This window comes from Micropterus dolomieu, unplaced genomic scaffold, assembly GCF_021292245.1.
Source record: "Micropterus dolomieu isolate WLL.071019.BEF.003 ecotype Adirondacks unplaced genomic scaffold, ASM2129224v1 contig_8970, whole genome shotgun sequence".
Classification (NCBI taxonomy): domain Eukaryota; kingdom Metazoa; phylum Chordata; class Actinopteri; order Centrarchiformes; family Centrarchidae; genus Micropterus; species Micropterus dolomieu.
In genome coordinates, this window is record NW_025737956.1 from 2,810 (window position 1) to 14,434 (window position 11,625).

Below are 11,625 nucleotides of genomic sequence, written 5' to 3' on the forward strand. Positions count from 1 at the left end.
AAGGACAGGTGACTGGTGTACAGATGTAGTGCTTTTCTTTGGTCATATAAAAGGCCATTTCAGAGCACTAGTACCCTTTTTTTTTTGTCAGCCACTTCAGACTGAGACATTCAACAGATTAGTTTGAAAGTCTGGTTGTCTCACATAACAGGAAAAAAATGCAGTTTTTTTTTCTAGTAAGCAGTAACTCCTTTCAGAGTCTCTCACACAGTCCTCCTTTCTGGGCCACATATTCCTTTTCCTTCACTCTGTGTTTTCTGGGGCTTTGGGAAGGAGATTTGGAATAGCACTCTCCCCTCATCCTCTTCGTTGACTCTCCTTCCTCTCCATGGCTGCTCTGCTGAGTTCCTGACATACCAGACAGGGTAAACGGCCTCAGATGGCCAGGGACTTAATGAAAGGAAAAAGGGGATGAGGAGAAGGGGAGTTGCAGAGCAAGGAAAACTGGGAGGTATAGGACATGTAAATGAAGTGCATGCTGGAGTGTTGGGACAAGGAAAGCCACACAACAGCAGATTTGTTAATACTTAATACAGCCTTTAGACAGATGAATCACTGTAGACAGCTAATTTGAAGTCAAGAATGTGAGGTTTTCTTTGGTCCCATACTTGAGTGGGCAAACAGTATGAGGCTTTATATCAAACATAAACTCAGGCAGCACCATTTTTTAATTTTAAATCTTTGATTTACTGTGTAATAAAACACTGACTTTAAGCCACAGGATCTCTGATGTCTTAACAAAATACCCACCCTAATTTGTTGGTCAATACTGGAATAACAGATTTTTAACCACCATTTGTTCTCTCTCTCTCTTTCCTTTCTGTCCCCTCTTTCCTCTTGTTCGCGTCTGCTCCTCTCCCTGTAGTGTGGCGGTCACTCGTTCCAAAGATGTGCCCTCTTTCGGCCCCCCTATCCCAGAGGGCGTGACCTTTCCCAAGTCCTCTGTGTTCCGGGACTTCCTGCTGGCCAAGGTCATCAATGCAGAAAATGCTGCCCACAAGTCACACAAGTTCCGTGCCATGGCCACCCGAACACGGCAGGAGTACCTGCGCGACCTGGCCGAGCGCCACACCACCAGCACACCCATCGACCCCTCGGGAAAGTTTCCTTTCATCTCACTGGCCCACAAGAAAAAAGAGAAGAGCCGTCCGTATGGAGCGGCGGAGCTGCGCAGCCTGGGGGCGGTGACCTGGCCGGTCCATGCTGAGGATCACGGGACTGGAGGGGAACTGGAGGCCCTTCTGGCCATCTCCAATGACTTTCTCATCCTGTTGGACCAGGAGGCCAAGGCCGTGGTGTTCAACTGTGCCACTAAGGATGTGATTGGCTGGACACTGAGCAGCCCTGCGTCTTTGCGGATTTTCTATGAGCGGGGAGAAAGTGTGTCTCTGAGGAGTATCAGTAATAACACTGAGGATTTCAAGGAGGTGGTCAAACGTCTAGAGGTTAGAAGACACGCACACACAAAACATTACAAAATGTCACATTACAAAACTTTGTTTGTGTGCTCATCATTATGCTTAGATCCGTTATTTGTTTATTAAGTAATTGTGGTTTCCTATGTTTTTACAATTATATCATTGTCAATCAATTATGTCATTGACATTTGTTAGTTATCCTCCCTTTGCTGTCGTGGGCATGGCATGTACACATTCAAAGTCAAATTAGGTCAGTTGGTGTAGAGTTTATTTGCCAAGATAACTGACATACAGTAATGTAGTTTGTCAGTGTCAATAGAATGATTTTTTTTTCCCCCTGTAACCAAATGGGTGGCACTTTTCATGCTGCACAGTGAACCAGGCTCACTCCATGTGGTGTTGGGAGCCACAGAATGGCTGGGCTAACAAACCTTCATTCATGTGAGCAGACAAGTACTGAGAAACCAAATCAATGGACTAAAATGCTGTAGGCTGCCATTGATCATTACCTGACCCACTCACAGTCTCTCCTACTATTTACTGTTGGCTGTCAGTCTGCCAGAATGACAACATTTTTGTGTCTACTTGCCAAAGCTGCTGTCTCATTACTGGTCTCAGCTTATTGAGAGAGTTTCAGAAACACCTCTGGACAAGATACTCCTAATGGCTTGTACACCTACTCATACAGTGAAGTGGTGCTAGCTCTTCCTTAGCTGTTTCCATGGAAACTGGTTAGAAAAAAAGGTGTTTTCTTATGTAATCAGCAGTACTTTAGAATACATTCATTTCCCCAGCCTCTCCCTACCTTCAAACTGCGTGTGTGTGTTTGATGGTTTTTGTCATGTATTTATGTAACCTGGATTGAGTCCACCGTCTTTGATATGCACACATGCATACAAACACATTTGAACACACACACACCGTTATTTGGCTCTGGACTCAGAAATGTATCACTTTCATGTTGCATTTTATTCATCTGCTGTTAATCTTCAATCATTTGAACTACCTCTGTGCCAGAGAGAGGAAGGGAAGTGGCCTTGGGCCACATGCTTTTTGGAACTCGTCTCTCTTTCTCTCTTCCTCTCTTCCTCTCTGTATCTTTTTTTGCTCTTGTTTTCTCCTTTTCGTTCTCTTTTTTTCTTGTACTCTCATCCTCTCCCACGCACACATTCAGAAACATCAGAGGGCATCATAATAATTCCTATCAGGTGCCAGTCTGCAGCATGATTTATTCACGCTTCCCTGTGAGTTTGAATTCTATAAAGTCGTTCAGAAAGAGAAATGCAAGGTGCCTTGAAACCACCGGGCATGCCACTAGAGGGAGAGAGAGGGAGGGATGAGTTGAGACTGACCACAATAAAAAAATAAAAAATAAAAAAGCACTCTTGAATGAGAATTGATTTTACCGGATCCTTTGTCAACTCATTGGTTACCTTTGCAATGTGACAGGTGATCAAGGCTGTCCAACTTTTCTACTTCATTCACTGTGAAAGAGAAGCGTGGACACTTTACAGTGTTCCCCACCCCACGTGAATGCTGAGAGTAGCATCCTTCCATGAAAAAACATGAAGTTCAAAAGTGTTCTCCTAAGCGGCGCATCTCTGTGTGAACACGGCGTAAAGTGCCACAGCAAGAGACACTGCTGCTTTCATTTCTGTTATCTGTTGAGTGTGGGTGAATGCATGAGCGTGCACATCCAGTGAGAGGTGTACCACTTATGCTAGAGCACTAATTCATCTTTATTTATGGCTGTAAGTCTCTTAGGAATCACTTAAGTTTTTAAAAATCTCTTCTTCAACTTCAAAGAGAACGCATGTGTATATATGCACTGAACATGTTCACACACCTGCACACATATGCAGACTGAGATAATCCAATTAATTGTCCCAGTATTTTATTTAAAAAAAATCCAAACAGCAACTGATTCTATAAATGAAAATAGTTTTTGGTGGTTGTGCAAATTTGATAAGATAAAATAAGTTCACCTTAATTTTTCTTTCTCTCTGATCTTTCCGTTTGCACTGTCCCCTTTCCTGTTCACTTTTTTCTCCTCACTGGTTGACCTGATTGGTTCTTTTTCATCATATCTCCTCTGATCATTCCTGTCATTTCATCTTTTATCTGTACTTTGTGCATCTCTCTGCCCTCCCTGTGTCCAGTTCCTGACTAAGGGCTGTGAGACATCAGAGATGACTCTTCGTCGAAATGGCCTGGGGCAGCTCGGCTTCCACGTGAACTATGAAGGCATCGTGGCTGAGGTATCTGTCTGTACATAACTAGAATGTTCTTCTAGAAATGTACTCGAAACAAGCTAGCTCATTGTGTTTAACACGTGTAAAAAAAAAAAAAAATCTAAATATGCATTATTAGCCTTAGTCGACCTGTTAATTATTATATGCCCTTGTTTTTGCTTTTTATTGGATTAGTTCTTATTTAGTAGCTTTAGTGTTCACTTGTAATGAAGGGAGACTGGAGATAATATGTGACACTGTTTAGAGAAAGTTGCCTTGTTGCCTGTTGCTTTCAGAACTGGCATTTAGTAAAACAGAATGTTGAACTTTTCATATTAAATGACATTAGGTGAGAATATGTGTATTTTAAGTGAAAATTATTAGCTTGAATTAAGGATTGGCACTGAAATAACGAGACAAACTGTATATCTACAGCTCTCTACTTCAGACTCACAGGCAGGATCTTTACACAATTTCTTTCTCTCATTTTAGACGTGATCTGTAGCTGCTAGGCTGTGGCTGTAATTTGTTTAGTTTTTTATGCATTATGTCATATTAGATGTAGGCTGTAATGCAATCAAACTTTGTTATTAATAGGTGGAGCCATATGGTTACGCCTGGCAGGCGGGGCTACGGCAGGGAAGCCGATTGGTAGAAATCTGCAAAGTTGCTGTAGCAACACTGACCCATGAGCAGATGATTGACCTCCTGCGGACTTCAGTGACTGTGCGTGTTGTTATCATCCCTCCACATGATGACGCCACTCCACGCAGGTATGTGGGGATGGGAGAGGTGCCATCATCCAACGAAGGTTGAGGTCAAGGGTAGTAGTATCTAGTATCTTCAACCAAGTCCAGTTACCCTTGACCTCAAACTTCATTGGATAACTATGACCTTGATGGCTGAGAACCTTCACAGACATCGAGAGATGCCATCATTTATTCTTTAAGCTTTTATGCAAACTGATTTTTTTTGTTAAAATATGAATTTGGTTATCTGGAAAGGCTGTAAACAGCTGGAGTTGCTGTCCTTTCATGCCTGAAGTTCAGTGGTGCATCAGGAGTCACATTACTTTAAGAGAACAAATAAAATACTAGTGTACCTTGCTAATTAAGATAAAACAGTAGATATACTGCTCTTTGGTTTATTTGTGTCACTGGATATTAAAAAAAGTTAAGTATTCCAAACTTATTTCACATTTTTCCCTGCCAAGAAAAAAGAACAGCTATATCAACCCTCACTGACACAGACACACAACATCCCTTGCTTCTCAAACAAAATGTCTTTCCTCTCCTTCTACAGGGGCTGTTCAGAGCTCTATCGGCCTGTTTCAGACTACAAGGGCAGCAGCAGCGATAGTGGTTCATTTGAATACAAGTTCCCCTTCCGCAGCAATAACAACAAGTGGCAGAGGACGTCCAGCAGCCCTCAGCAGTCACTGACTGCCTCGCCTCAGCCCCACACGCCCAATCGGGCTATCAGCCTGGGTAGCTCAGTGGGGAAGACACTGTCAGCTGAGAGGCTGGAGAGGGGCGCAGTCATCCCACGCAGTGTCAGCAGCGATGGCCGGCCCCTGGACACCAAGAGGTTAGAGCCCCTTGGCTTTACAAATATGGATTATTGGAATACAATTTCAATATTATGAGGAGGGTGCGGGAGGTTTCCAAAGTAGAGTACAAACTGGAAAAAATGGATTTTAAAGGCCAACAGCTGGTGAAGTCATTTTTTCCATGTGACCTCCAACACTGTTGAAATGAAACAAAAATGTATTGCAAATTCTGCAAGGTATTATATCAGCAAAGCACAAAAAGGGCAGCAATTGGGTATGCAGCTGATTTTAAAGCAACGGCTTTTAAGTATTCATGTAATTTTTTTAAATTCCAGACTGTGTGGGAAATATCTATGAAATCAGTGGAATTTCCTCTGAAGGAACAACTTTGTACATTTTGCTCCTGCAGTGCTTTGATGTGTTTATTTCATTTTCCTTTAGTTCCCTTCAATTCCACATGCCTGTAAATTCTTACTGTGTGTGTGTGTGTGTGTGTGTGTGTTACTTCCCATACCAGGATGTCTCCGGGTAGTGAGAGCTATAGCCTGGCCTCCTCCCTGGCGTTGGGTCGTTCTCCTCACAATCGAAGCTCTCCCAGCAACCTGTCTTGTTCCAGTGACACCTCCGGAAGCTCCGCTCACTGGAGACAGAAGTCCATGCCTGAGCAGTAAGGAAGAGGGGGGAGAGGGGATTGTTTTTATCTATCTGTGTTTATTTATTTATTTTATGCAAATTATGAGATATTGTTTCAGAAAGGGTATCAGAGACAACACATTTTGAGACATTTCCCTCAATATCACAAAAAAAATTTCTTGCTGCTTTCTTTTTTTTATTTAATTCTTCATGTTTTTTTAGTGGAATTATGAATGACAGAAACATGTTTTTTTAACTCATTATTGTATGGTCATGAGCAGATGTATCATAGTGTTTAAAAAGACTCAGTTTTCATCTTTAGAAAGCCATAAAAAATAATAGTCACTGATCTTGTAAAACTATTTCTAGCAGACTCCTTGTTTTACATTTAGGAAGCTAATTTATTCATTTCAAGCCAGCAAGTAAATGTATAAATTAAATTTTTTTTTGTAATATTGCAGTAGTTGGCTTGAGATTAGAGCAATTTGACAGTTGTAACAGTGCATAACATAGTGAAGGGGTGTGAGGTGATATCAATTGTGTGTCTCTGTGTACGATAATGCTCCTGACACAATGTCTTTTTATATTTTTTTTTATTTAACTTCCACCCACTACAGCCTGTGGGAAAATGTATTGTGTATTAAACGACTTCTTTCTAGCTCTGCATATTTAATCAGTGGAAAAACACATTTAGCTGATTAAAAAAAAAGAAGCTGAATAAAAAAGCAATGTATTCTGATTTTGTGTGCTCATTCACCAGGTTTGCAAGCAACCGGCACTCTCCGATGTCTTCGGAGAGGCGAGAGGGGGTTGGAGAGGGCGGGTCCAGTGGAAAGTCGACTCCCAATTGGTCGAGAATGGAGGAGGGAGGAGGAGCCGAACGAGGGTCAACAGGTGAATATATCTTGTGTAGAAATAGTTAATACTGTAAATTTAGTGAGAGAGAAAGGTGCTGTGACTCACTCTACTCTAGGTACATTCTAATGTTTTCAGTAATGTAAATGTATTTTTGATGTGTTTCTATATGCGAAGAATAGGAGGGCAATTGACTCCTGAATAGCGGGGGTGGGAAGACAGCACAGGAAAGAAATCATCCATATATTTCCATATTGCTAAATCCTTTGAAGTGACAGGTATCCAGAAGAGTGTGTGTGTGTGTGTGTGTGTGTGTGTGTGTGTGTGTGTGTGTGTGTGTGTGTGCGCCTTCTCATCTGCTAGTGACAGTTTTTTGGAGCAGGTCCTTCCAGAGCTGAGATACCAACTCTTGACAGCCTCCACACTCTAAACAGCACTTGTCTTCCCCTTCTTTCCCTCTTTCCCTCCTCTTTCTCCACCTCTTCTGCAAGCTGTAAATTATATTGCCTTCACAGAGAAAGTCTTAATGTCTTTGCAAACAGACAAAAAGGTGGGTAGATAATGACACAAACAGAAAAGGGAAAGAGATAAATATTGAATTGGGAAAAGAAGATCAAACAGTCATCTCAATTAAAGTATATTGCTTTTTTTCCCTGTCACTTTTCATTCTGTTGTATAAAGTTTAATAAAGGAGAAAGAGTTTCCCCATCAACACAGTTTGCCATCCTTCTCGTATTGCCCCGTTCCTTCCCTTCCACCCTTCAGTCTGTTCCTCATTCCCCACTAGGTTTATGTCTGCAAAAAAGTGAAAACATCTTTTTATGCTCTTGTACATTGTCTTTCATTTAATTACAACTACTCTCCCATGCACAGTTTTCTGGGAGTTTTCTTCTTGTTTTCCAGCTCAGTCTCTGAAAGCCATAAAGACTACATGCTCCTCTACCAGTCCTCTGATTCCCAGCAGGATGTTTCTTTTGTTGATTGTTGACCAGCATACTTTCAGTCATGTCCTCAACCTGTTCCTGACTGCCACAATCACAGAGAATTGCCCTGGTCTCTCATTTTGTGGTTGTTTATACCACTTATGTCTTCATTGGTCGGGGTGGAACAATGCAGTCTGGGCCAGCTCGGCCTATGTTAGCCAAGCGTCCAGCCCTACAGAGTGCTTTGCCGTCTTTGTGGTTTAGGGTGCTGTCCTTTCCTCTTCCTCTCATTTTTACCCCCTTGACCTGTTAGTCTTCAGCAATGATGATGTGGCCATGCACTGTCCAGAAATAACACAAGTCATGCAGAGGGCAGGCTCACTTTTGCTCTTGCATTTTGTTTCTCAGTTCCTGTCACACAAAAACAGGACACTACCATAGCCCTTAATGTATACAGCATTAAAGTAATTATTGCATCAAATGTTCTTGTTGTGTCTTCCATTTAACACAGCGTTCACTCCATTTTCTTCTGATATCCTTTGGCAGCTTTATGATTAATTCATGCATCGATTGGTGAGATGCAGAAAACTGCTATTTGTCATGATTCCTTCCTGTGCACATTTATTTAAATGACCTAACAACATTTTTTAGTTCAGCAAAGCCTACAGGAGTACACATATTAACAAAAGGTGCTGGGAAATCTTACTTTTGGTTTGTCATGGAACATACCAAGACATCTGGTGGACCTATAACAACTCTTGAGAAACAAAACAATATATCACACACAAACATGTAGTCACACACACGCAGGCACACGTGCAACCATCTCTAATTAGTGCGGAGAGCCCTATGGGCCTCTGTGCAGATAAAACTATGCAGAGTAATGAATATTCTAAGTGAAATACGGGGGGGGTTCACACCATTACTAGATTCACCCCATTACTAGATTCACCACAGCAGATGTTATGATACCTCCCTTAGCTTTCCCTCTTATGGTGCTCTGTGGTCATTAGCTGCCTACTCAGTATGTCTTGTTGCATAACATCTAGACAATTACACAACAGTCCCATTTATACCCCGGGTTTCACTTTAGGACACACACACACACTCCCTCACGTGGCACAGCTTGTCCAGAGCAAACAAAGCTAGCAGGGACCATATGGGGACAAATTTCTGTTTGATTTGTGCATTGCTTTTGATGACAAGGGATACGACAGAGGCAGAACGAAAACAATGTCAGCATTATGGGCTTCCTGGAAGCATGAGGGCTGTTGTAGCAAAATACAAATAAGCGAGCAGAGAGGAAAGAAACTTCTTTGTTGAATCATCAACAAGTCATCTGTTTGTGCCGCAGGGTGTGTGCATGTCTTCTTCACCAACCCAGCTGTGTTTTTTTGGTCTAATTTTTGCAGAGGCCCCAGTCTCTAAGTCTGGTCAAGGCTACTCCGGAGCTCCTCGCATCCAGAGGCAGGAGCAGGTCATCCACCTGTCCCCAAAGAAGGGCAGCCAGGTCAGGCTTTACACCTGTAAAATATTTATTAAGACAGTCAGAACTCTGACAGAACAGTTGTAATGCTCTTGCTCTTCCACTTCCTGTTTGTTCTGGCAGTCGGATGGCCCTTATTCTGGCCACTCCAGCAGCAACACTCTATCCAGCACAGCGTCCAGCGGGGGCCACAGCGACAGCGATAAATGGTACGAAATGGGAGCAGGTGGAGCCTCCGGCGGTGACCAGGGTGAAACAGAGCCCAACGGCCTGGGAGGAGGCGGCTACCTTCAGGGGGCGTCGGCCGACAGCGGCATCGACACCAGCTCTTATGGAGCCCCTCACCACGCTCACCCCCACTCTCATCACGGCAGCACCACCTCCCTGCTAGCTCCCAGTGGAGGCCGAGAGAGCAGGGAGAGGTCAGTGTCTCCATGGCATAGCCCCACCGAGGGAGGCCGCAGGATGTTGGAGAGGTCACCTGCGGCCGCTGAGTCCCCAGGCCCGCCAGGAGAAAGGAGTCTGGACGGGACAGGCCGAACCCCACCTACTCATCTCCTTGTTAGAGACAGCAGCACCTACAGTCTGAGTGACGCTGGATCACACTCGAGGTCAGTCTGTGTGGTGATATTTAAGTGTTTGTGTGAGAGGGAGTGGTTACAAACGTAGGGGGCGAGACACAAAATGGTTTGGGAAACCAGTGCTTTGTGGAGTTTAAACAAAAAAGAGTCCTTTAGTCTGTAAGGGTCCACCGATCAAAAGTATCAAAACAGCTTTAAAAAAAAAATTAATCCATCGCTCTCTGTCTGCTAACTTCTCTCATCCTGCACCGTGTTGTTTTCAATAGGTTGCTACCTTCAGAATAAAAGCGCATAAGCCGTCTGTTGGAGCTAGATCAAATGAATGACGTGTATTTGATATTATTTGATAATTTTTACAAGTATTATTCTTTGAAATAAATTTGATTTGAAATAAATAAACTGTTTCATAGTAGTTTCAGTTTTATGCAAAAAGAATTAAAGGCCTGTCCCACATGGACGCCTGCCCCAAATAAAGGCAGGGTCATTTCAGTGATTTTAGCAAATAAAAGCCCGAGTTATTATTCAAAGTTTTATGGTATCTTAAAGAACTGTTTACCCTAAAAAGAAACACGATCTTGCCTGAGACTGAGGTTCTCTCTCTCTCTCTCGCTCTCTCTCTCTCTCTCGCTCTCTCTCTCTCTCTCTCTCTCTCTCTCTCTCTCTCTCTCTCTCTCTCTCTCTCTCTCTCTCTCTCTCTCTCTCTCTCTCTCTCTCTCTCTCTCTCTCTTTTTTCCTCCTTATCTTTACACGTTATGCCTCAGGAACACGTGTCCAACTTTTCATAGCTGAGCTGGTGTCCAGAACTGAGAGAACTCCAGTGTCTCGCTTAAATCAACCGTTCAGATAGAGTTACAGTTCATGACCTGGCCATCATCTGTCCAGGATTTAAACAACATTTGTATTCTGTCATAGTAGCGGAGAGGAAATAAGAGGAGGCTCATAAATGAGTTTGCCAAGGTTGACTTGACCGCAGGTGGTACTTTGATATAATTTTCCATCTGTAATTCAGTAATATATGTCCTTCCTGGAAAATGTTACACAATTAATTATTTAATAATGCTTGACCTAAGAATAAAATTGATTTGTTAAGGGTCAAAAACGTTTAGATTCTTTTCTAAACAAAATAGAGATCCGGGTAAGCCATAAAGAAATCCCTGTCATTGTCTTAAAATGTTGTTCAAACCCAGGATTATGATGCAACTTATATCTTACGTCAGTGTACAAGCTTTTGTTATTTGTGGTTCATTGCCATGATGAGTAAACTCTCTCTTTCTCCTTCCTCTGTGGGCCTGCTTTGTCCTTCAGTGCCAGGCACTCAGGCCACAGCTCCCCAAGAGAGGAGTCCTCCTCATCAGCCACCTCTCCTTCATCCCAGTCCTCAGCATCCCCTGGCCCCAAAAGCTTCTACCCCCGCCAGGGAGCTCAGTCCAAGTACCTGATTGGCTGGAGGAAGCCTGGTTCCACCATCAATTCTGTCGACTTCGGGGACACACGCAAGTAAGGATTGAGCAAAAACACAGTTTCTGCACACAGTTACACATATCTGTGGTTACTGTACAGGTGCTGGTCATATAATTAGAATATCATCAAAAAGTTGATTTATTTCAGTAATTCCATTCAAAAAGTGAAACTTGGACATTATATTCATTCATTACACGCAGACTGATATATTTCAAATGTTTATTTCATTTAATTGTGATGATTAAAACTAACTAATGAAAATCCCAAATTCAGTATCTCTGAAAATTACTTAAGACCAATACAAAAAAAGGATTTTTAGAAATGTTGGCCAACTGAAAAGTATGAACATGAAAAGTATGAGCATGTACAGCACTCAATACTTAGTTGGGGCTCCTTTTGCCTGAATTACTGCAGCAATGCGGCGTGGCATGGAGTCGATCAGTCTGTGGCACTGCTCAGGTGTTATGAGAGCCCAGGTTGCTCTGATA

At 42.7% G+C, this 11,625-nt stretch overlaps 1 protein-coding gene across 1 annotated transcript; it reads left to right on the forward strand.

Annotated features, from left to right (window-relative positions):
* Positions 1-755: 755 nt before the first annotated feature.
* Positions 756-11,177, forward strand: LOC123965257 (signal-induced proliferation-associated 1-like protein 1; the record flags this gene model as incomplete). The annotated part of the gene is made up of 9 exons (XM_046041825.1): positions 756-1,445; positions 3,578-3,676; positions 4,247-4,422; positions 4,952-5,236; positions 5,716-5,865; positions 6,592-6,725; positions 9,022-9,119; positions 9,219-9,706; positions 10,982-11,177. Coding segments are annotated over 9 exons (2,316 nt in total), but the record flags the coding sequence as incomplete, so codon positions are not given.
* Between the last annotated feature and the right edge of the window lie 448 nt (positions 11,178-11,625).